The 26,313-nt window shown below is 48.5% G+C and overlaps 1 protein-coding gene across 2 annotated transcripts in view; it reads left to right on the top strand.

The window, feature by feature from the left end:
- LOC144148701 (uncharacterized) overlaps nt 1-8,129 on the top strand; it is a 46,526-nt gene extending 38,397 nt beyond the window's left edge. For both annotated transcript variants that reach the window (XM_077680219.1, XM_077680227.1), the window contains exons 10-13: nt 4,029-4,105; nt 5,451-5,550; nt 5,827-7,287; nt 7,882-8,129. In XM_077680219.1, the coding sequence (XP_077536345.1) occupies nt 4,029-4,105; nt 5,451-5,550; nt 5,827-7,287; nt 7,882-7,944 (1,701 nt within the window). In that variant the 3' untranslated portion in view covers nt 7,945-8,129. The remainder of the gene's footprint in view (nt 1-4,028; nt 4,106-5,450; nt 5,551-5,826; nt 7,288-7,881) is intronic.
- Nucleotides 8,130-26,313: the final 18,184 nt, after the last annotated feature.

The raw sequence follows: 26,313 nt of genomic DNA, 5'->3' as shown, positions 1-26,313 counted from the left end.
GCGTGCACTGCACGTTTTCGCGATACCAAATCTACCACGCAGTTCACGCTTTAGAACGTTGTTGCAGATAAGCCACCGCTCTTTCCCTTTCCGAACATTCGAGCCGCGCGAAGCCGAAGATTTCCACCACCAGTACGTTGCGCTGATAAGCAGCCGCCTTCGGCATCGTAAACACAAGGTGGGGGAAAAAAAAAAAAAAATCCCGCTGGCGTTCTTATCACGTCTTGCGGCATCTGTTCATAGACGCTAAAAACGCAGCCATGGTCTCAAAACAAACACAACGGAAGTTAAAGGCGCGCTCGCCGTTTGTGAGACTGCGCTTTTGCCCTGCAGCAGCGGCTGATGTTAAAAATAATACGAAATATAGACCGTGCCTTCGTTTTTAAGTGCTGTGCGTTTGAGTGATGATAAATATAGGTTGACTTGAGATATAGGTGGCGATGTGGGGGAATTCGCGCGTGTTTTGGTTATAGTGCGGTACCGCTTATAGTGCGGATTTTGGCGGCTCCCGCGACATACCGTATTTACACGATTGTAGGTCGACCCTTTTTTTCAAATTTGACAATCCAATGTTGGGGGGTCGACTTAGAATCGAAGTCGAACCGTCTACCGCTAGTAGCGGCAAGAGAAACGAGAAATCGGGGGTGCTACGAGGTGGGGACAGCTTTGCACCCTCGTTCCCGTGGTTATGGTCTACAGTGTGAACCGCATGGGGCGTTTTCTGCTCGCGGAAATGTGCCGCGCTGACGCTGCCGCGAATTTCACCCGCATGCTGCGCGCTACGCGATCGGCGGCGGCAACATGGCGGCGCCACCAGCCGCGAAGAGGTGCGCGTAGCTCCAGCGACCGCTTTTAACCGCTCTTTAAGATATCACTGAAGGCACAAACGAAGACGTTTGTGCATGAAAGGAGCTGATAATGTGGTCCAAAACGGCGTTAGGGACAGCGCCAATCAAATATCCGCCACCGTGGTAAGCCTAAACATCGGCGGCGCCAGCCGGCTAAGGCAAGTCGTCAGGCTGCTCCCACTGCTGCGCTTGTCACGCGTCATACCGAGGTAGAACGGTAGAACTTCAAAGCAGCAGAAGCTGCCGCGCGCGCGGAAGCGTCGACGCTGGCGTGAGAAAGTTGCCCGCGCAATGCCGACGCGATGGTGGGAGGTTAGTAAATCGCGCGCGGCCGCTTCCATCAGTCGCCATGTTGTTTGTTTTGTTATCGCGTGGCTGTGGACGCTGCCGCTTGCTTCGATGGTTGACATCTCACCGCGGGTGTGCTCTTCCCGGGTGTGCTCTTCCGGGTGCTTTTACAAAAGCTTTTCTTTTTTAACATCTACCACGCATACCGCGAGCGCACGGCTCTTGTGGGAGCATCGATCATTGATGGTAGGGTAGAAACGCCGTGTGGGTTGACGGTAGAGCTTCTCTTTGTGATACGATTTTCTAGGCGGCGCTTGCATTTTTTTTTTTTTTTTTTGAGAGATGCAATTTTGTGGGGGTCGACCTACATTCGAGTCGACTTACAATCGTGTAAATACGGTACGTTATACGCGGTCTACACTGTAGAATAGAAAAAAAACTTTATTGAACTGCTGTATCAGTGTTATGTACGTTCAAAACAGATTAAAAAGTGCACTTTTCTCCCCGGAGTAACCAAAAGTTTGATTTTTTAGGCTCCTGAGGTGACATTCTTCTGCTCCAAATCAAGGTTTTTCTGCTCCAAAATCGAGATTTCACTGCTCCAAAAACTGCTCCCAAATCTGATTCAGCTGTCTCACCCCTGGGGAGGTGCCGCTGCACAGGTTGAGCGACCTTTGACACCTTCTCGTATGGTAACGAGAACGCGGGGAGTAGGAGGGTGCAAAAGGCAGTAAAGGAGGGACAACCGGCAGTAGGCGCTCCGTTTCTGCGTGTTTAAACCTACTTGAGCGGTGACTGCGCTTTGCCATTGGTGGCTCTGCTGGCACACGGAGTCTGATGTGTCGTCGTGCATGTTTCACACATTCTGGAGTCATTGACGTGAAAAAATGAAAATTTTGATTTGGCAACAAAGGTGGACATCATTCAACAGGTGGAGACTGGGGAAAAGAAGTTGTTGGTGGCAGCAGCATTCAGAATTCTTTGCAGCACTTTGAGCACAAAAGTGCACAACAAAGCTGGCATGAAGGTGAAATTCTGGAGTGTGTCGTGTGCATGTTCCGGGGCGTGACTAAGGTTGAGAAAGCCCTGTTTACTTGGTTCTTGGAGACTCCTCTCAACGGCCTGATACTCGTGGAAAAAGTGAAGTGGTTTGCCACAGCATTGGGAGAAGCTGACTTCACTGGAGGTGCCAGATGGCAGCAACGCCTCAAAAATCGCTACAGCATCATCGGGGAGACCTTCTCGGGCGACTAGTAGCAACAATAACATTGCAAGGTGGTTGTTTGAAGAATGGTCAGGGAGTTGCGACAGCTTTACACTGTTGCGGGTAATGAATACCAACGAAACTCCGCTGTTTTATTAGATGCTGCCAAATAAGGTGTTGACCTGAAGGGCAGTAAATGCCATTGCAGAAGAATGAGCAAGATGCACATCTCCGTTTTGCTCGCTGCAACTATGGGTGGCTCGTGCGTGCTTCGGCCGTTTGATATCGGCAAGATGAGGGCCTTCCGGTTCGCTACGTGTCCAACAAGAAAGCGTGGACGACAGGCGAACTAAGTGCGGTCGCCAAGTTTGTCTTCTTCTCGACAACTGTTTGGCCCATCCCATCACCAACCCGTTGAAAAACATTACAGTCAAGTTTTTGCCGGCCAACACTGCATCAGAACTGCAGCCTCTCAACCAAGGTGTTTTCAAAGCTTTCAAGGTTGGATACAGGCAACGACTCGTGCAGACCAACCTTCGTTTGGGAGTTGAGCTCAAGGTTGACCTCCTTGGAGCTACGCAGACGCTCACCAATGCCTGGAACGACACAAAGCAAACCACAGTGGCAAACTGCTTCACAAAGCAGGCTTGGTGGTGGCCCCAGACGAGAAATTCTTGGACACTAAAGACGACCACGTGCCTCAGTTGAGTGCCTCGATGGTGAATTTTAAGGGCTGTCAGCATTCCCAGGCATCATGCCGGATGGGGAAACAGCATGAGAATTTTAATTCCTGACGACGAGGATCACAACTATGCAGAGGTCATGGCAGACGTGCAATGCAGACTCTTCTAGCACCTCCAACAAAGGTACCCAACTGCCTGCCGCAGCTGAGCTTGCGTCGGCATTCAGCATGATCATCGCTGTTGCACAACGGACGGTGCCATACTTTGTCTATTTGACAGCGTCGACAAGCTTGGGGATAGTTTGATGAAGTTCATAATGCAGAAGTGAGCCAAGCCCGCACTTTTTTCAGGCTATATAAGGTGTGGTAGTAGTCACACTTTGTATCGTATTTTCCGTGCTTTGAAGAACAAGTCTGTTAGCTACCGCTTGTCACGGTCTCGGAAAGCCCTCAGTGATGTGCGAAGTTTTCAGATAACCTTCAGATAGGTATATTTTGGGTTTAAATTATCGATATATCGAACTGTTTTCCTGTCCCCTTAGAGTTCGATATATCCGGGATGGACTGTAATGGATATATTAAGGACAACATATACAGCAGTGGCAGCACCCTAGCCACTTTCTGGCGTCACTGTGAAGTCACAGAATCTTGTTTGTGCGATTGATGGTTGACGACCAAAGCCACCACCAGGAAACATGCGGAGGCCATTTTAGTGGGGCCTTGAATTCCTTTTGAACGTGTCGCTCGTCTGCTATTGTGCAAGCGCACTGCTAACTATGTTTTTTGTGCTCGCCCATATTGCATCGCTGCAGTGCAAAATTTTATCACAGTTAGGTTGAAAAATAGCATGTGGTACTAGTATGATTGAACAGCACTGCTGGTATATGGAAACTGGCTGGGTGCTGTGTGCACCCACTTGAGTGTTTGTATTGAAATTGTTGTGCCATGAGCTTTTTAAGAGTTGAGATTTTTCTTTTTTTCTTTTTTTTTCCCCCTCTACTAACAGGAGCCTGTACGGATCGACCATATTGTGGATAATATCATGTTTGAGGACAAGATGTACATCACAGCTGGCTCTTCCAAGTGAGTTTTCTCAAGACTTCGTGATGTCTCCTCCATAGTAGTCGATGCGGCAACTTCTTGTTCTGTACTACTTTGTTAGGTGTTTTTGCAGTTTGTGGTTTCTTTATGAACAACCAAGCTACTGGTGGGTTTGATTGGTTTTGATTTTTTTACATTTGCAAATTAGCTGCTTGGGCAATAATACCCAAAACTGAGGTCGATATTTGTTCAGATAATCGTGTGTCACTGAGGTATTTCGATGTAGCAACTTGAAAACCAATTCTAAATTCTGTGTGACATATATGGGGCACAGTGGAGGGGGTGTGGTATTTTATTGGACAGCATAAAAATGACTAAATCAAAACGGTGCCAAGGTAAGTAAGGTTTTAGATGTGAAAGCCTTGTATGCCCCATTACAAGTAAAATGTGGCAATGACGTTTTAGTTACAGAAAAATAGTCGTAAAATGACGTGTGCCACTGCATCAGAAATAAAATGCAAAGTGAAACGTGTGACTTTGTTGCAAAGCAAAGCCTGGACATGCGCAGGGGCCACATGGAGGAAGGGAAAGTGCAGCAGTGCCTTGCAACTGGACTCGCTTGCATAGCTTAAATCAATTTGATTTGGTTAGGTTTTACTGGAGAGGTAAAATGGCTCTTAAACGAGCCATGAAGACAAAATACAAGTTGGGTTTATTAGAAAGACTGCTTAGTCCCGATAACAATGATACCAATATCATCGCAATCTTCGAACAAATAACGGAGATATGGAAGAAAACGTGTGAAGCAGTCGCGACCCCCTAGCCAATTTCCCGCAACTTTTCTGTGGCGTCACGGAACCTTGTTTGTGCGATTGGCGGCCGCCTAACTGACCTGTCGCGACGACATATGACTGGACGTCTGTAATGGGGCCTCTAGTGCCATTTGACCACATCACTTGAATGCTAACATGCAGTTAACGCACTGAAAATGTTTTATTGTTGGCCCGTATGACATCATTTTTGCTCATAACACGTCACTGTGGCACAAAATTTGAAAATTTAAATACTTTTTTTCGTTAAAAAAACATCTTTTGTGGCTGTAATGAAGCGGAGTGAGATACTGAATTCTAGTTCTTTCAAATTAAACAAAGTGTCTTTTCTCTTCATGGCTCCTTTAACACCTCAGTGCTAGATGTGTTACTTGCAAAGTGCTCGTATAAAACACATGGAATGCCTGCGACATCGCATTCAGCTTGCTGTGCTGGTGTAGAAGCATTACTCAAACATTTCCCTTTGCATTCCTACAGGTGTGCATTCATAATGAGTGTCTGTCCAATTTGGTACTTGACTTAGTAGCGTTCTTTCTTTCCCTGAACTTGTATTGCAGGGGCCTGGGGCTTCTATGGAACGTCACGGAGCAACCAGAGCTCATTTCTGTCCTCTGGCGTGGGCACAGGGACTTGCCAAGGGTTTCAGCATTGACCAAGGTTCGCACATAAACATCATTTAACTGTTTTTGGTTATGTTTTTGCTGGAGAAGGAAAATCGGAAAAGGCAACTGTTTTTCATTTTTCATCAATGAAAAGCCTAATGTTTTGATGTCTTAGGGAATGAAAATCATTTCAAGATAACAGAGCATTACAAATGTGCACTGTGGATAAAAGCGCTATGGATCGGAGATTTACAATGCAATCTATGCAAATGCTTGTTCTGTTGAAGATGAGCAAGCTACCTCACAAGGCTTACATGTTCTGTGCTTCCAGTACTTCGTAGTGACTGGTGCGGAAGATGGCAACGTGTGCATTTGGAGGCCCGAGTCCGAGTGCCCTCCACAGGCCGAAGAAGAAGAATCTGAAGATGAAGTTGATGACAACTCCCGCGACAGTGTAGACAGAGATGACAAGTCTGATCATTCTCGGGGCTGGTCCCGGTCGAGAAGCAGGTCCCGGTCGAGAAGCAGGTCTCGAGGAAAATCGCATGACCGTTCAAGGTCACGTGATCGCTCGAGGTCCAGGTCCAGGTCAAGGAGCCGCTCCAGGGGGCGATCTGACAGAGGGCGGTCGCGTGATCGCTCTCGGGACCGATCCCGAGGTCGTTCACGGGGGCGATCCAGAGACAGGTCGAGGGACAAGTCTAGAGACAGGAAAAGGTCCAGATCACGTGGTCACTCTAGGGGAAAGTCAAGGGACCGCTCTAGGGGAAGGTCCAGGGACCGCTCTCGAGGAAGATCCAGGGACCGCTCTCGAGGAAGGTCGAGGGACCGCTCCCGAGGAAGATCCAGGGACCGCTCCCGAGGCAGGTCGAGGGACCGCTCCCGAGGCAGGTCGAGGGACCGCTCCCGAGGTAGGTCGAGGGACCGCTCCAAGGGAAGGTCAAGAAACAAATCAAAGGATCGTACTAGAGATCGCTCTAGGGGAAAGTCGAAAGATAGGAAGTCCAGGGATCGCTCACGCGACAGGCACAAGTCAGACAGGGAGCGGTCTAAAGATAGATCCAGTCGTTCTGAAAAGGACAAATCTGACCGGAGCCGTTCAGAAAAAACCAAATCTGACAGAGACAAATCAGACAAGGACAAGTCAGACCGGCATAAATCAGACAGGGACAAGTCGGACAGGGACAAGTCGGACAGGGACAAGTCGGACAGGGACAAGTCGGACAGGGACAAGTCGGACAGGGACAAGTCGGACCGGGATAAGTCGGACCGGGATAAGTCGGACCGGGATAAGTCGGACCGGGACAAGTCAGACCGGGACAAGTCAGACCGGGACAGGTCAGACCGGGACAAGTCAGACAGAGAGAAGTCTGACAGGGACCGGGATAGATCTGATAAAGATAAGTACGATAAAGATCGCAAGTCTGACAAGGATAGATCAGACAAAGAGAAATCTGACAAGAACCGTTACGATAAGACCAGGTCGGATAAAGACAGGGATAAAGAGAAATCTGAGCGGGACAAATTGGATCGTGTGAATTCTGACAAGGATCATTCTGAAAAATCTGAAAAAGGCAGGTCAGATCGTGACTACTCTATGTCCGATGCCAAGGAGAACAATACTTCAGAGAGAAGCAAAACAACAGACCGGGAAAAGTCTGATAGGGACAGGTCAGATGGTGAAAGGTCCGATAGAGAGAACTCTCACAGGGACAAGTCAGATGGTGAAAGTAAGTCTGATGGAGACAGGCCCTCAAGCAAGTCTGACCGGTCGGAAAAGTCGTCCTATAAGGTGAGTGTTCAGTGTCCTGTAGAATGCCTTTTCAGCTAAAGCTCCTGCTTTCTTGGTAGTGCATTGCATCAAAATATACATAGCCACGTGCAAAGAAAGCACGGTTTACTGCGTTCTAACATACATGTGCCTAACAGGGGAGACAATACAAGTTTTATCAATATGGGGTGTATGCCTGCATTAAAATATTTTTCAGTGGTGAGATGGGGTAATCCTCCAGTCTGTGAAGATTAGCCTGTGAAGAGTGAAAGTACCAAAGCACTGAGAAGGGTTTGGTTATTTTGTATGTATGGAATGGTTTGCGCGAGTACACCGAGCAGCTGTCATTGCAGTCTTGTGTGTTTTTACTACCTTAGCAACACAAGAAATAATTTTTTTTTTTTTTCCTTCAAAATGTCGAACCCCTAGTTGGGGTGGCCTGAACAAAATTTTCTTCTCTTGGAATGTGTGGGTAGCCTTTGTGTACATCCGCACCCATGTCTCTTGTAAAAAAAAAAAAAATGAAGGGGTGAAGTGCTGTTCTCGGTTTCTAGCCGGCGGCACTACAGGACACGAGTCTTTGCACTAAGTTGCCTGCTTTGCGTTTTTTTGCAGATGCCATCATCGGCCAAGGAAAAGCTGAGCTCATCACACAACAGCAAGCCATATTCAAGATAGCCACACTGAAAGCAGTGTTGAATCGTGTTTTTTTTTTTTTTTTTTTTTTCCCTGTTTCATTGGTTCATTGTTTTGTTGTGCATTCTTTTTTTTTGTCCATAAACTGACATGGTCATGAATTCATGCACTGTTCATTTATAATTGTGTCCAGAATCTGCTGGCAGTAAACTTTCCATTTGACTTTATTTTTTTTTCTTGTTGTCATCATTGAGTAGATTGAAGTGATTCAGCATTTTTATAACGTTCCAGTTTATTGGGAAGGAGTAACTGCACAGTTGCATAGTGTACGGATGTGTTAATATTCGAAAATTAATCTTACAAAAATTATGCTCTGAGCTGGGTTTGGTTCAACCTGCACACCCGGATCCATTTAATGACCCTTGTGCCATGAGCTGTGTCATCTGCATGACACGTGCACCCATTCTTCTGGAGGTGCAGGGGAAGCTCTGAGCTAGGTGAGCTAGTTACCTGCATGGCCGATAATTGGCAAAATGCCAATACTTGCACTGATGAGGAAGGGATGCACAGAAAGAACTAGTTAGTGCCGGCCACGGAGCAAGAATATATAGGAGGCGAAACGGCCCGTTGCGGCAAGCGCGGGCGAGCAACCAGATACTGTCAGAATGAAAACCAAGGCAAACTGCCAAGCTTCGTAGCTGCGACGGCGAAGGAGAGGGTAGTGGCACCTGATGGACGAAATGATAGCAGCCGCAATTCATTCCCTGGCTGCGCAGTGCAATGCCGATCGCGGTGGCCGTGCAGTTTCTTCACCCGTAGCAGATGCCGCAAACTTAACCTCTGACGAGCACTTGTGACATTATCTGGTCGCGCTAGGAAGCTTCGTTTCCCCTCTTATCTTAATTCCTGCTCCGTGGTGCCGACACGTTGAATGGACTTTGAACGTGACGATTCTGCTGTCCATCTTGATCAAAAATGTTTTGGTGGTACGTGTTCTTTTTTAATCTGGTCATATTTATATGCGTGATTGAAAAAGTTCAAGGTAGTTGTCTACATGCCCCTTTTATTTAAAAAAAAATGTACTTTTTTTCGTGATCATGATAGTAAAGGAGATATGTGGTGTCTGCATTTTTTGTGCTTTCTGAAATCGTGCTTGGCTGGGGTTCCTACCTTAGTTGGGTGAACTCTGCACTGTGGGAGGAGTTCCCATTTTTAGTGGGTTTCTGTGCTGCCACTCGGCTTCCCTTCAGTTGGCACACTTGTGTCTCCCATCTGCTGTCGGGAATTACATGCTTTGCCCAACTTGGCTTTTTCATAGTAGAGCTAGGGTGTCCACCATTTTAGCCTCTAGTGTTGTTCAAATATTCTGGCAAGTAATGAGAGGTGAAAATTTAGTGCAACTTAGGAGCAATATTTTAGAGGGGGCTGAAGGCCCACTGAATGCAGCCGTGCACCACAGCTTGTACCATTTTACCAACCATGTCTTAATCTTGAGCGTCCTGAATTGAGTTGTCTGCAGGTAGTGCCAGTTGAAACCCCAGGAAGTCCTGGAATCATTTGTCTTGTTTCAACAAAAGATATCTCCAGGGTGTCCCCCGTGCAAGTGAACCGTTCCACTGTCTTCTGTTTTGCTTAGGATAAAATTTCTGTTTGTTCCTCCTCCTCAGGGGCAGCACTTCTGTGGGGATACTTTTCGTGTTTATGTGTCTTCACTGTTCTTTCCTATTTTGGTTCTCCTCACTGCATTCTTCACCACCTGTGCTTCAGCCTTGTTGACATAGTTGCATGGCTGACCATGCTTCACTTGTACAGGAACTTGTGGTATGGCCAATGTAAAAGCGCTTTCATCACGAGACATGCGAATCACTTCGACAGGTAGACTGGCGTCACTTCACCCCACTGTTTCCCCAGAATCTGTGTTTTCCGTGGTTGGGGTGCACCCATTCTTTGCATGTACCTCCTCCCCATTGGCTGCGCTGTCACATGGCCAATGATGCACGCACTAGGCACACATAGTCGGCCAGGACCGTCGAATAGCTGTGGCATAGGAATAGCGTGCTTGTCTTGTACCTTGAAGCCCTGTGTTGGATTCCAACCCGGACTGAGCGTACAAAAGTTTGTGCTCGATTCCTAGCCTTGAGGCATATATGCATTCACTTTAAAAAGTATGGGGGCCAATGGCAGCCATATTTACCAGTACTTTTGCATACCTGCCAACTCTTCCGAATTTTCCGTAAAATGTACGAATTTTGACGTGTCTTACGATTTTACGAATCCTGCCTGAAATTTTACGAATTTTCGAAAAAACGGACCATCTATTGAAACGACACTGGGGAACCTGCGCCGCCACGAGAAAGCAATACGTAGTCTTGTTATCACCATCTGCGAAGCTGCGATTTCTGTCGTCTTCTCGAGGTGGGCTACGCAGCGGGGTGAACTCGCTGCTACCTTGGCAAGCCTGCTATAGCATGTTGTTCACGGGCCGGTTACGACTTCTGTGTTCGTGGCGCTCTTTGTATGACTGCCGCGTCCTGTGCGTGGTACGACTGCGGTGGGTGCTTCGCAGTGCAAAGGCGGGCTGGAAGCCACGAAAGCACTACCAAGTGTTCTCGAAATCTTGGATATCCGAATTTGCTGCCCTTCCCAATGAAGTTGCTGCTCATTACTCTTCAACACTGACGGTTTTCATGTATGGTTCTGAAAATATGAGAACGTGTGAAGAAAACGTGAATAATTTTAGACTGTGCTGCCCACCACTTCTCCCAGTCCGCAGATATTGCGAATTTCTATGTCACTAGGTTGGCAGGTACGACGGTTGGTAGGTAGAAGGGGCCGATTGCTGTCTGAAGTAGTTTATTAGGCAGGTCCTCAGTAGACAGCTTCCTGTGGCTTGCTGTTGGGTTCTCTACCTAGGGGTGGTGTGGTGGGTGTGTTCGTTTTTTTTAAAAAAGTAATAACATATATGGTTAATGAATTGTTCCGCTATTGTTACTTTGTTTTGCATAAAATGTGCCCTAGGTGTTTCGCAATGAAGTTATTCGATTGCAAGCATTGATGTCTTCTGTATGTGGGCAAAAATAGTTGCCATGAGTTGAACTGACGGGGGAAAAAAATAAGCTTCGATCACAGATTAGATGTTGGTACACAGCAAAGCTGAACAGAGCGACAGAAGAGGAAAGTGCCTGGCTGTGGTGGCACTGTATTCCCCACTGCTCTTATTGCTATGGGGAAATTCGTGTCACGACAGCTTAGCTCCTGGCTCTAGGGAGAACAGTCTGGCTCGCCACCTGCTGCAGACGCTCCGTCGCATGCAGTCTGGATGGGTCCTGTGCTCCCGTCGCCCCTTGTATGTGTTGCAAAAGGAAAGTGAATGGGAATGACTGCAACAAAATGCCCATACTGGTGGATGGCGAAAGCAGCAGCTAATGCCACCGCTTGACGCAAACTAATGTAACCACAGAGACTGAGTACGGTTGGCTTGGTGTACAAAAGGCATGCGAGAAATGCTTTGTTACAGACTTGAAGTGGGAGCAAGGTGTGCTGAACCTTAAGTTCATAGGGGAGAGAGACTAGGTGCTTGCACATTTTTTCAATGATCTGGTAATGCATTCTTTTTTCTTTTTTTGAACAAAAAATCTAGTAAAATGTATCGAAATGGGAGACCAAGTGTCTAAATGGGAAAGGAAAGGCACATCTAGGCCAGTCTGGTGATATTTGAACTTAGGCTGGCGTTTGTGTAGACGTCAACTTCATTTTCGAGTTGTCCTGTCAATCAAGTGGAGTGAGGAAGGTGCAGGGGGTTAGGGTTAGTGGGTTCCACATGTCCCATGCAGTGAGGGCACGCCTTGGTGTGTTAATTCGGCCTGCGCCTTGGCTTTGTTGAACGAGTTTATATGTCCCCAATGGTAGGAAGGAGAACTGCTTGTTCGACTTTTTACTTAGGTGTGGTTGGCATAATGATGGTTGAAAGGGTTGCTTTGTGCAACAATTGGAAGTCATTATGCAGTCGGTGCAGTCCACCTGTGCGTTTTTTTTTCTTCCTCTGACAATGGCGTGTACTGCACTGCAGTGAAGGAGTGCGAAATGACAGCGAAGCGAGACATAGCCGAAGCTAGGTCTTTACCTGCCCGCTTCTTTGTCGCTGTGTCTGATTTGCAGCCGAGATCACGAACACTCGTAGAAAGCTGGTACAGTGTGGTAGCTGTCCGTGCCCAGTAGATGCAGAGGAGTTTCAGCGGGATGGTGGCGAGGCAGGCAAAGGGGCATGTAAGTGTCTGTTTGTGGTGTCGTGGGTCGAATGCATAAAAGTGGATCTCGGCGTTAGCTAAGCGGGTTGCGCTAAGCGTAAAGTAACGAACGCGACGAGCAGGGCCGTTGAGGAAGAGTTAGCAGCTGAGACAAAGCTAGAAAGCACCATTTTGCCAACAAATGATTGACTAACACCTCTGCCCATGCAATGCAGTGGAGGTATGCACCAAGGTGACACGTGGGGCGGAAGATGAGAAAGGCGACAGCGACTCCCACGTGCTGAAAGGTGGGCGTACCAAGCCAGTCGGAAAGCGAGGTGACGTAAAGAACAGCACGTGGCATAAGATAGCGTTGTAATCATTCAGGAGATTCGGACATGAAAAGCAGCACTGCCGTGATGAAAAGAGTAGAGGGGAATAAGCGTGGAGGTCGGGTGTTTCCCCGGTCAGATGATGCAGACGATGACGGCAGTGGAGTAAAGCTGGAAATCTTGCGGTGATTGCCGCGTGGCTTAATGATGTTCTCAAGGGTGAGGAGGGAAAACTTGGCAGGAGATAGCAAAATGAGTAAACTGCCCCAACTGTGCTTATTGCAGTCTGCACCGTGCCGGAGGGGACAAAGCAGGGAGCGCACACCGAAAGGGCTGGTATCGCTGCTAACAGCGAGACCGAGAAGCGCGGCATGGAACTTGGGTTTGAAGTACCAGATGTAAACATGGTGGTGAGCAGAATTGGACATATAGGCAAGCTTTTCAGTGGGACGGGATTCTGGAAACAAGGTAGGGTGTCACTTAGGTGGGAGAGCGGTAGCTTTTTTAGGGGCCCCGCAAAGCTGAGAAAGGCAAACTAGGTAACAAATGGGAAGCGATCCAGGGACGTAGACACACACAATGCTGGGAGGCATACGGGGCTAGAGCTGACTGGAGAACCTATAGACAAAAACTGTCTAATCAGTGTGGCGTCGTGGCCGCCATGGGAGCAGTCTTAGTTGATTTCACCAACCGGCCCAAATGCTTCCGCTCACTAGTTGACTAGCCAGAGTTGCTGGTTATTACTGGTAGTCACTCTGGCTAATCGGTGAATGGAAGTGCCTTGGCCAATTGGGTAAAATCAAGACGAGTGGTCACTTGCACATGCGGAACGACATCGGCTTAGAATAATGTATTGGGTGGGAAAGTCTCTTGATTTTTACCCAAAAAAGCCAAACCGCTTCCACTCCCTGGCTAGCCAGAGTCAATATCAATAATTCACAGTATCTCTGGCTGGTCAGTGAGCGGAAGTGGTTCTTCCAGTTGGGTAAAATCAACTGACTGCTCCCATGGCCGCCATGATGCAACACTATTTAGACCGTTGCCCCTGTAGGCATAGTGAGAACGCAGACAAAGGCGATTCAAGTGGAAACAATAGAGGGAACAATTTTCTAAAAGACTAACCCCGTAAATGGAAAGTTAAGGGAAAAAGAAATGCAATAAATATTCAATCAGCTACATAAATATGCAGGGTGGCAGGAAACCTAATAAGTGCGCGGAAAAGGGAAAAAATAAACGTGTACGCCCTAGCCGAGACTCGCCTCCGAGACGTAGAAGCCCCACCTGTCATAAACAATTATGTGTGGGAAGGATGCAACAGGACCGCAGGAATGAAGAAAGGAGGAGGCGTTGACATGCTTACTAAACAAGGGACCGACTGGCAGAGAGTGCACGAAAGTTGTGAAGAGCATCTATGGGTTTATAATAACCCGTAGATGCTCTTTGCACTATAGTGCAAAAGAGTACGGCAGCGTAGTTGGGGAGGAAAAAGGAAATCGTAAACTGTCTTAGAAGAGATATAAACGGTTTAAAGATTCATGTGAAATAATCTCAGTTGGAGATATGTATGCCCACATAGACTTGGATGGATACACAGATCATAATGGTTCTCGAGTGATAGATCTATGTCATGAAAGGTAACAGTCCAGCATAGACTTTAGCATGGAGGGACTTTAGGGACCGGGTGGCCGTTGTATGGCACCACCGTCGTTTCCGCGAACAGCGCCGCCCGTGGCGAACCGCTCATCAGTGGAGTGGCGGTCAGCGCAGCGTAGTTGTGCATGGCTTTCGGTTATTTTTCTGCGGTGCAGCTTGCAAAGCGTACGTAACCCCACGTGCATTTTTCAGATCGGTAAATCTTGAGCGTGGATGTGACGTTTACGAGGCATATGTGTGTTATTTACGCCCATACTCAGTATTTACAAATAGCAGATGACGCTCAATGCGCCAAGCTGCAATTTTTTCATGCCTGCATGCAGTTTTGCTAATTGAGGAGTATATTGCCGCTAAATGCTTCCACAAAGCCGGTGTGTGCAACCGATCTAGGAATGCTGCGGCGCTGGCCTTCGGCAGTTGGTGACGAAACGGCGTCGACGTCGTGCACAAGCGAAAGACAAAGTTGGGGGGTGTCTTCGAATATTTACCTCAAAACAGAAATTGTGACAGACGACGCTTCCGTAACTTCATTACCTAAGGCTGAAACTTGTTTAATTTCACAGAAATGCTCTTACTACAGTCACTGGGAATCGTTGATAGAATAAATACTGCATGATAGTAGAACGTTATTGCTTGACGCGGAGAAGCATTGCTTTACAAGAATTGCAATAGTTGCTGGCTAGTTGGTAAATGGTTTTTCAAAAACCAATTCCTGCGTGGCTGAAGGACGCAAGACAGGAGGGTGCCCGAAACCTGTACTCAGCTTCACAACTGAATGCTGCGGTCGGTTTACAAGCTGCCACCTACGCTTGAAAAATCGTGCACACCTCCGTCTAACGACGATGATGGTTTATCGCAAAGCTCTATCGTATGGGTTTCCTTGGTTGCCTTCTGGATTTAAACTTTGACTAGTTAAGCGTCGAATTTGACCAGCATGCAGTTTGGTCTTTTGATCGCAGCGTCTTTGACCTTTTCCCATTCTATTTCGCACGAAGAAAGCTTTGTGTTCAACCATCATAATCATTAGACGGAGGGCTAGATGATTTTGCTGTTTAATTTTGAACTTCCATGCCCCCTCTCCAAATCTAAACCTTTTCCAGTGTGTCGTAAATGTGTCTGTGGTGGAGGACTCGGGCTCATGCACTCATATTTGAGGCAACTAATCGCGCGTTTTTGGTGTCTTCACCAGGCATTACACAATTTTTTAGGTACTCTGTAAAGAATACTTAAGCATTAAAAAACACCGGCTGACGTTAACACTGCCACATTTTTTAACTATCGGTGCCAGCCTTTATTCTACGCAGGTGATAAAACGGGAAGGGGAGGAGGTATGATGGATGGTTTGTAGCTTGGGCTGTTGAGTTGGTGAATAACTTTGGCTCGTGATAAAATGACCACAACAAACGTGGGATTTCCACTTCGGCTTTCAGGCTCCCATGCTGTCACAGTGTCGCTCACCAAAACCGAAGGTACAAAGCTCACGGTTACAGAAAGTGTAAACTACCGCAACATTTCTACGGCTACACGGTAATCCATCTCGTATGCAGGTGCCATTCTAGTTCAAGCACACGTATCGAGGTATCCCAGTGCTAAGGCTGGCGTGGAAACGGTAGTCATTGAAACCAGTGAAGATAATTTAAAGTGGTAGAAATGAATTCTGATATTGCTAATAGTTTTATTCCTACTCAGATCGCGCAGAGCGCTGCAAAAAGCGCTCGTGTCAATGTAGCCCTTCCCCAAGCTTAAAGCATCCAATAAGTTTGTGTAGCCGTTAGTGCATTTAAGAAGAAAATAATACTAATAATAGTAGTTTTATTCGTACTCAGAACGGGTGGAGCCAAGCGCAGATCGCTGCAAAAAGCGCTCATGCCATTGCAGCCGATACCCAACTTTAGACGCATCCGACAAGTTTAAGTAGTCATTACTGCTTCTAAGAACCCAACACGTGTTTAGACTTCGTTTCATCTTACAGGTCTGCTCACAACGCCGCCAAAACATACAAAGCACCGAAGCAAACACGACAAAAACAATGGGAGGCTGTGTAGTCCAATGCAGCGGCTCATTCCATTGACGAGGGGAGCGCCGAGTGGTGGCGCCACCCGTCCAGCTGCCTGGTCCCTATACAGTATACGAAAGGTTGCGAGAAATGAGGATGATGAAAACGGAACCACATGCGGCTTACCTTGCACTTTAGAAAAGCAACCCGGACAAATTTAGAAATCGGTACAGCCAGATGAACTAATTTAAACAATGAACAGTTAGACGAAATCAATAAGTCCCCAGACAAAAATTGGGATTACGACGAAATTATCAGGTTCCTAGGCCGAATATGGATAAAGCCAAGCAACGAAACCGATGGAAAGGGAATAGAAAGCCGAGATGCTGGTGGAATAAGGAAATAGGAGGGGCTATTGACCAACGTAAAAGGCGTCGATAGAACATACAGAGGCAAAGCGAACTGGTATGGAACCGGAGGCAGTGAAGAAAAAATGGGATAGCTACCGGGAGAAAAAATTGCTGTGGTTTAGCTTTGGTCAACCCTAGTTGAAAGCGAAAGCTTCACTACCACTGTACAAGCGACCACAGCTGGATGTTCGTCGTCTTCCTATCTCACATGGCTGTACGCTTCACGTGTCCTCCTGGCCTTCGTGGCGCAGCCTTATCGCTGCGGCGGCGGCCTCCTTGCCTTCCTCTGCCAGCTGGCAACACGGGTCTCGCGCACGTCTCCTTTTCCTCCTCGCCTATCTCTCCCACAATCAACCACCGGACGTCCGTCGGCCGGCCACCGTACGTCCATTCCGGTTCTAGCGGACGTCCGTTTTAGTGCGGATGGACGTACCATGTACGTCCATGGGACATCCGGATTTATACTTCCGTATGTCCAGTCGGACGTCCGAAATCGGATGTAGTTTGGGTGTTCAGTAAAAATTTCCAGAATCGCATAATGAGAAGTTCTTACAAAGACAGGCATACATGAACACAGTGAACCTGCTTCACATGATTCGTTAGTGGTTCTCCATTCTTGTATATCCTCCAAACAGATAACTGTTGGAGACAGGGAGCTGCTTCAAAAAAGTAAAAAAATTAGTCTTAATTATAAAAATATGCAGATGAAACTTGCAATGTACAAGTCAGGGTGTTCACGTACAAAATCTTTTTAATTGAAAAGCAAAGTAGCTTTTTTGTTTTTGCTTTTATATTCAATTTATTTAGGCCGGTATTGCTTCGTAGTAACTTTGTATGTCTATTGGCGGGTGTGATTCGCACTTGTACATTCGTGTGTGGATGTCTGTTGTACGTCCGAAACTACATCCAAACATGGACGTACAGTGGCCGTCTAAGCTGGGCATTGGATGTTCGGCTGTATTTCGGACGTCCGACAGACTAAATAAACGTTGCGACGGATGTCTGTGGTTGCTTGAGGCCCCTGCCGCCTATCTCCCCACCATTGGGCCGCTGCTCCGTGCCGGGCACTTGCGGAAGGTGTGGTTTGACCTCTAGCCCTGAAGGTCAAAACTGATCACCCCGCAAAGACTGCCTGACGTAGCGTAATGTATAGCTTTCACTACAAAAAACTTGAAGCTCAGAAAATGGTGCCAGCAAAGATAAAACAAAAAAGCGAACAATGGGTGGCCGAAATACGTAACTCCAGCGCAGGAGCCGTGTCCGAGACCATCGCCTCTTGCATTCTTTAAATGCCAAACACATCGCCCACTTTTCAATGAAAGTTAGTGGCAGGCCTAATTCGCTACATGTCGTAAGGTGGGGCACCGAAATTAACCGTGATCCTCAGTCGTGTCCCATAGTGTAACTGAATTCGAGCGGCTTGTCCCGGGTTGCCAAGGCAACCGATCTTTAAGACCGTTGAAGTAGCGGCGCTCTGGCCAGCAATGAGAAGTTCGGCGCCTTGGCCACGCAATTTTTTTATTTCGTTGCCACTTTCCACCACACGTCGCCCCAAGATCAACCGGTCACGTGACTAAAGCAGTGGGAATTAAGGTTAGCAACTGGGGAGAGAGTGGCCGGAGTAGAAAGAAAGGGCTTGGTTGACCGCTCGGGGCTTATGCCTTTGGCATGGAAAAAATACAGTAGGCGATGCCGAGACAGTTGCTAGAGAGTTTTAGCAGTCTGTCTATTCCGTCGTTTCCGTTGGTACCGCGTTGACCGGGACCCGATTGCGCCTGCGCGTGCGGGAAGGGTGTGGAGGGCGCACCCCACCGTAACGAATGCACGGGCATGGCAAGGGCTGACCGCGGAACTAATCCTCCCTACCGAAACGAATGCGCAAGTGCCCAGGCGCGCGTCCCGGTCAAGACGGTAACCACGGAACAGACGGAGCATATGGCGTGCTAAAACTCTCTATTATAGAGTTTTGGCACTAATATGCTGCCTAGCATATACTGCCTGCTGGTCACGGTATCTGCCTTGAGCTGGAATGCTGTTCGGTGCTGCAAGCAAAATTGGCTTAGTTTCCGGCAAATGGAACGATCGAATGGAACAATGGCATTTACACAGCTTCGCGCGCTTAGGAATTTTGTACAATTTTAATGAGCAGAGAAACAGCGAACCTTCCTAATCCATCATGTAATCCGGCCATTATAATAACTGCCACCTCTTAAAGTATTTTGTCAAGACAGAATGTGTCTGCGCACGAGAATCCGGTAGCACATTCGCTTGCTTACAGTGCTTACGGTCTTATGCCCAAAGAGAAAGAAGTAGTATGCCGTGGTTGTCATTGGTAATAGGTGTTCCTGGTCACAGAACAGGAGTTCTTGGTGTTCCCATGCATTGTTTCTTTGATTTTTTGCTAGTGGTATCCCATTTGAAGCGGGTTGATGACGTATCATCTTACCAAGAAAAATGTTCTGTACTCTTTGTTTAATACCAGCGCTGCTCGAGGGCAAGCTCGAAATACCTTTTTTTGTTGCAGGTGGTAGCTGTTCTAGGCATTATTGCCCTCTGTTTTTCGTCCGCCAGCATATCTTTTAGTCATCTCGACAGCCTTAAAGATAATTCCCTCTTGAAGATTTGGATGGATACACGTTTCTAAAATTATGTGTCGCATAGTTTGTTTCTTTTTCGCAGACCACGCATACTCCATCATTTTCTGTATACTTCCCCACAAAGCTCTTAGTTCTGAAGCAACCTGCTGTAGCCTTAAAAAGCAAAGTACCTTAGTTCTTAAGCAACCTGCTCTAGCCTCAAAAACCAAAGTACTGCCAAGAAAAGAAAATGCCGATCTTGACGCCCTCTTCACTCTCACTGAACTCGCCTTCGCCATCAGCAACCTCACTCGTAACACGTACCGCACCAGGCAAAGACCGAATACACAACAAACTACACGTCAAGCCAGAGACATCCGTTACGTTGACGCCGCCAAATACGCCGCTAAACAGCCTTCGCAATTACAACAGTAGACCACAGAGGAATTGAACTTACTTCCGCAACAGCTAATTGGCAACGACTCCACAAGTGCAGAAGAAATCGCAGTAGCCCTCACAGCCACTACATCTCAAGAATTACCACCATAGTCACAGATTCACAAGCTGCCTCTCGCCATTACGCCGAGCCCTCCGCAGCCCTCTGGACCCCGGCCGGGACATGAGTCTCTTGAGGGGAATGAGGCGCATCATGAAACGTACGTAGAGCGCTGAACTTTGCAGGACGACCACAGAAAGAAGATACCAACTAGCAGAAAAAAAAGATACCAAAGAAAGAAAGATACCAACTAGCCCAACACAGCCTTATTGAATAAGCTAGGCGGCTCATGCTGCCGCCCGCGCGCATATCTACCGGGCGTTCCCCTCCAACACTCCCGCGTCACCGTCGGAAGCGTACCATTCTGTTCCTAAAAAAAAACGCCCACCTCCCCTCGCGGGAACCCTGGTGTGATGCGACGCTGAGGGGGGTTCAAGCGCAAGCGGAGAGCAACCGTCGACCGAAAGGCCGCCGCAGAGCGGCACACCGGTTATATGCGCGGCGCGCCCGAAGGAGAGGAGACCGCGGAAGAGAGAGTACTGCACATGCGCCGGCGCCAGTGTGTCTGCCGCGGCTATTACGCAACACAATCCAACACAATCCACTTTAATCCAAGCCAATCCATTCGAATCCAATCCAATGCCCCTCGCGAGAGAGGGGCATCGGAGAGGAGAGAGGGTGAGCGGCGGAGAGCGCAGCTCGCGCGGCGAGGAGAATGGGGGAGGGGCGGACGACAACAACGCCGACGACGCTGCATGGACAAGGCGAGTGAATGAGATGCAGTCGCATCTAAAATGCGAAGATATCCTCGAACACTACCGCCTCGAACGCATGTTACCCCCGCTCCACGACAAGTTGACTAAGGAAGACCGCCGCTACAGTGCCTAGAATATAGTGCCGAGATTACCCAGTATATTACACATGCCCGCACGGCACCCTCCTCCACGCTATCCACCCCATCGTTTATAGATATGATCCACCCCACCTCCTACTCCGCCACCTGCAAGTACTGGCCCCAACCCTGCACACTCTACCATATGATCTGGCCAGGCGTGCTCGCACACACCATCCCCTGTTATGACTCACTGGCGCCATGTTTGCGCGGATCAGTCGCCCGCCGGTCGACCACCCCACCGCTTGTCGACGGAAACGAAAGGAGGCCGACAAGACACCGCGGCGGCCACTGATTGACAGCGGCTTTTGAGCGGCGTTGAGTGTTGTTGCCCCAAAAGGGATTAAGGAGCCACCGGTATTCCCCCGGCCTGATCAACTGAACGCGTGTGCGCGTGAAAGCCCAGACGGCGACGACCGGACAATGGGACCCCGTGGCGGCGGCAGCACAGCGAAGAAGGCAGTGGCGATGGTCAAGCCATTAACCCTTCCCGGAGTGATTCCACGAACCTTGTTAATCTGTGCTGTTAGGCTCCCTGGGAACGCAGCGCGCGGCAGACACCAAAAGAATACGCGGCGCCCGCGCGTCTTCCGTTCTTCCCCTCTGCTACAGGCTCCCGACGAGTGGCACGGGTGTGTGTGTGTGCGTGTGCTGTGCATCTGCCGTCATACCTGAAAGGCGTGTCCCTACCCGAGGGCGGTGCTTCACAGCGAGGAACGTACACATCACCATTGGTCCGCATTGTTTTGTATGGGGATCCCTAACCTAGGGAACTAGGGATCGGGGGTCAACAAAAAGGGCGTGCTGCGGCCCGCCAAGATCTGTCTTCTGTCTTCATCTCGACAACTCACTGTAAAAATGTAAATAAACCCGTTGAGTTTGCTCTAAGCTCTCCCCTAGTCCTGGCACGACGAAGCGAAGGCGACCGGCCCCGCTGCCAGCAGACAGCGGTCGCAACAAGACGCAACAACTGGATGGCAAGCGGTTGGATCTGAGCCTGGAGGACGGAGAATGATCAACACGCCGAGATCACGGAGACTGACAGCTGTGAACTGGTGAGTGCTGGCTTTGGTTTTTTGGTTACCAGGCTGATAAGATAGAAGTGCAATCTTTTCGCTGGTAGAGGCTACCACAGGAGCAGTTGTTTCCGGAACTTCTGGGTAGATAGTGAGCCGCACCACACTAGTTCTCTGTCATGGATTGGAAGCGTTTGTTGAAGAATCAGCTGCTGATTCTGGGGGAGGAGCTGGGAGCAGAAGTAGATTCGGGGATGAAGAAGGACGAAATTGTTCGCGCTATCGAGGGCTTGAATCTCACCAGTGAAGATATTACAGAAACGTGGAATGAGATTCAAAAGCAACAGGAACAGGAGCGCGAGCAAAAGCGGGAGCAACAGGAGTGCCAGCTAAAGCAACAGGAGTGCCAGCTAAAGCAAAAAGAACTGGAAGTAGAACAGCTGCGCCTGGAAGTGGAAGTGAGGAAGATGGCTGAGGTTCAAGGAGTAGAGGTAGCAGGAAGACAAAATCTTTGTGATTTATCTAAGCTAATGCAACCCTTCAAAGTAGGGCAAGATGTGGGCCTCTTTCTTGTGAACTTCGAGAGAACCTGTGAAAAAGCGAAGCTTGGCCGTAGGACATGGGCTCGAAATTTGTTAAGTTTGCTGCCATGTGAAGCAGCGGATGTGATCGCGCGGCTTCCGGTGGAGGGTGCGGACAATTACGACAAAGTGAAGGATAGCCTTCTAAAGAGGTTCCGACTTTCGTCAGATGCGTTCCGGCAGCGGTTTCGCAATCTGACAAAGAAGCAGGGCAGCACGTATTCTGAGTTTGCCTACGAGTTGAAGGTAAACTTGGTAGAATGGATGAAGGGAGCCAGCGCTTTTGGGAACTTCGAAAAGGCTCTTGAGGTAGTGGCTCTGGAACAGTTTTTTTCTAAGCTTTCCGAGCCAATGAAGCTCTGGATCCAAGATAGGGCCGGAGTAGTAACAGTGCAGGCAGCTGCCGACTTGGCTGATGAGTACGCGTCACGCCGGGGAGAAAGGGACGAGGTTCCTCCAGTAAAAGCGGGAGATAGAGGAAAACCTTGGACGGGAAAGCAGGGGGCTGGCGCAGGTATGACGGCACCGAAAAAGGCGGACTTCGCTGAAAGTAGTCAAGGATCGCAAAACAAACAGGAGGGAAAGGCTTCGGAGACTTCTTCCAAAAAGAGTCCTTTTGACGCGCGGCAGCCACCTACCTGCTACAAATGCAAGGAGGTCGGTCACATTGCCATAGGCTGTCGTAGGCCCAGGCCAGCCCTTTCGTACACTTGTGACTCTGCTTCTAGTGAGGAGCTACTTAGTCCTTACCTGTTTAACCCAACAGTGAACGGGAAGCCATATGCCGCGTCTTACGAGACAGTGGGGCAACCATTGATCTGGTGCACCCGGTCTATGTGGCACAAGCAGATTACAACGGCAAGTGCGCGTGGATTAAACCGGTTTTGCAAGAGGGAAGCATTTGTCTCCCGGTAGCTCGAGTAGTCATCACTGGGCCGTTCGGAGAAGTAGAGACGGAAGCGGCGGTGTCAGGCAAGCTGCCCTCGCAGTACTACTTGTTCTCGAATCAGACCGACCGTCTGCTTAGAGAACAAGGGAAAAGTTTTCAGGAGGGAACAGTCCAAGCCTTGACTAGAGCTGAAGCACGCACGCCAGCAGCCGAACTAGAGCGGAAAGAACCGAGTTTCACCGGAAGTACAGCAACACCAGCTGGAGTCAGCACAGCGGAGTCTACTATCCCGTCGCCTACTGAAAAAAATCGCGCCAATCCACCCCGTGAATGTGGTTGGAAAGCAAAGCTGTAAACGGCACCCATAACGATTACTCATGCGACGTATACTTAAAATCACTCACATCGCTCTACAAATAGTAAAACCAGAGAGAAGTGAAATGCACTTAACCACACCATTTATTACTTCAAAGAGATATTCTTGGTAAGGTTACATCAATGCATGATGCATGAACGGTATTTGGTTGAGCTGTATTGGTGTAGAAAGAGTGGAAACTTTTTTTTATAAAATAAAAGTAAGCGCCAACCCGGTGTTAGACGATTTGACTTCTCCGTCTCTGCGCCGCGGACGGAGGCGACGAGACTTGCGGCTGAGAAGGAGGAGGAAGAAATACTTCTGTTTAGATTTCTGAACGGCCCAGAGTGCAGCCTTGGGGAGTGATTCCTTCTTCTGTGGGGCCCATATGCAGTCCGCGCGGCCTGTGTTCTGTCCACCCGCTGAAGCTGGGTAGGTAGAGAGGGCCTGGACAGCAGCATCTCCCATTGCTCTTGTTGGGTAGTTGACGGAAAGAGAGGAGGGTGCTCAGGGCTAAAGTCGCACACCCCGATTACGGGGCGGAGTATTCCTACTTCTGAGAAAAGTTTACATTCAGCGTCGTAGCGATTCGGATGCATTACGTGTAGACGCGTAGGCTGTGGGAAGGAGCCCGGATTGTATGAGCCGTAGGGTTCTCTCTGGAAAGGTCAGGGTCTATCTGCCTTGCTTCTTTTCTGGTTACTGTGCGGCTAGAGTGATCCCCAAGCAACCACCGGACGTCCGTTGGCCGTCCGCCGTACGTCCATTCCGGCTCTAGCGGACGTCCGTATGACGTCCGTTTCAGGGCCGATGGACGTACCATGTACGTCCGTTGGACGTCCGGTTTTAACACTTCTGTACGTCCAGTCGGACGTCCGAAATTGGCTGTATTTTGGATGTTCAGTAAAAATTTCCAGAATCACATAACGACAAGCTAATGTTCTTACAACAAACAGTACAGTACACCGCGCAAGGCTAGCGCACTACCAGCAGACGGCATACATGAACACAGTGAACTTGCTTCACGTTTCGTTAGCGGTTCTCAATACTTATATATCCTTCGTCAAAGAGATCGTTGTAGGAGTTGGTGAAGTGCTTCAAAACAATTAAAAAATTAGGCTTAATATTAGAAATATGCAGATGAATCTTGCAACCTACAAGCCAGGGTGTTGATGTACAAGTAGCTTTTTCGTTTTTGCTTTTATATCCAATTTACGCCATTATTTGATGCTTCACAGTAACTTTTTACGTCCGTTGGCGGATGTCATTCAAACTTGTACATCCGTTTCTGGATGTCCACTGTACGTCCGAAAATGTACGTCCAAAAATGGACGTACAGTGGCCGTCCAAACTGGGCCTTGGATGTCCGGCTGTATTTCGGACGTCCCACGGACGTCCGTGGTTGCTTGGGAACTACTGTGGCTGTCTGATTCTCACATGGAGGATGGATTCTCCACTGTTATGGCGGCTAGAAGAGCCAACAGAAGAGCACGGAGTAAGAATTTTTTTTTTTCCTCCATGCAGAAGAGCCACCATATCCACTGTTCTTTACGTGGGTTTATTCAATTCAGCCTGCACCTCTTGAACCAGTTCACAGCGGTGCAAAGTGGATTCCGCCATCGGCGGAACCAGCCCTGCACTTTTTTCTTCTGCTGCTACCTCCTCGGCAGGGAGTGCAGGCAAAGCCGTGAACTCGTCCTGCACCCGTCGGCACCACCGGTGAATTCGAACTGCGCGGTTTAGGTGCCGCGAGCTGCACCACTGAAACGAACGACGAAGTGCTGCACCGCCTGAACTGGTTCCTACCATGGAGGAAAGGAGGAGGCAGTGGCGTAAATCCAGAAAAATCACAAGGGGGGACACACATCTTGCCAAGGCGGCCATTTTGTTTTGTGCTTTATTTTCATTTATATACAAATTACTATCATGATTTGAATTAAAATAAGAAAAAACGAGCATGCTTTCATACCTCACGTAATTGCACTGTGCTATTGCAGACGTTGAAAAAAGATCAATAAGAAATACTCTGTACAATATGAGTACTGATCACCTATGACATGTTTCCTAGCTTTCGACACTTCTAGAGGGTCCAAAAACGAGAGCGCGGTTTTTGCACGCACTGACAAAGTTTTTCAACAACCCTGGCAACGTTATGAGGTCTATAATGTCTTGATGAACGTGTGCCAAAGCCATGCAGTTGAGGCGTTCCTCCCCCATCGTACTACGCAGCCATGTTTTCAGTCTTCTCAAGGCATTGAACGATCTCTCTGCTTCACAGGAAGAGAAATTGTGGAAAACGTACCTCCTTTTTATTTAGCGGGAACGGGATGGTTATTTCAGCTCGTGCAGTACTTATTAGTGACAAAAACAACAGTTGTTTTAGCTTTCAAAGGTAAATGAAAGATGAATCTCAAGGGGGGGACACTTGCAAGGGTTGTCCCCCCCAGCCCGAACACAAGGGGGGTCAGGACCCCCCTGACCCCCCCATGATTTACGCCACTGGGAGGAGGAATGCCTTTATTATCAGAGGGGGCATGAATGCCCTGTTGGGGAAGGAAAGGGACATGAAGGAAGGGAGGGAATAATCGAAAAAAGAACAATGTTCAAGGTTCAATCACCTGAAATGGTGGATAGCATTGTAAAGTCCGTGAACATATAGTTCGCAGCTAAAGCCGGTCGTGGTTCGCAGAAACCGTGAAGAGATAGGTGCGACGATTTTTATAGGTGTCGGTCCAGGTTATTACACCAGCTTGTAAAGACCACTGGTTAGTGCGTATTCAATAACTTTCTCAAGCACTGAGGGGTCCTCTCGAACGCGTTGCGGGTGCGCTTCTTCATCTCCGGGTGGGGAACCGGAGATGGGGAACCGTTCGGTCTTGAAGTCACAGTGAGGAAAGAAAAGTTTCTTAATGGAGGAAAGAATACTTTCTTCCTCCATGTATTCGCCGCGAGCTCGACATGTAGGTGGCGACAGCGTCGCGCTGCTAGT

This window comes from Haemaphysalis longicornis, unplaced genomic scaffold (genome assembly GCF_048455015.1).
Source record: "Haemaphysalis longicornis isolate Haplotype H1 unplaced genomic scaffold, Haemaphysalis longicornis Haplotype H1 scaffold_1, whole genome shotgun sequence".
Classification (NCBI taxonomy): Eukaryota; Metazoa; Arthropoda; class Arachnida; order Ixodida; family Ixodidae; genus Haemaphysalis; species Haemaphysalis longicornis.
Note: the sequence above shows the minus strand (reverse complement) of the source record. Positions and strands in the feature narration are given on the sequence as shown.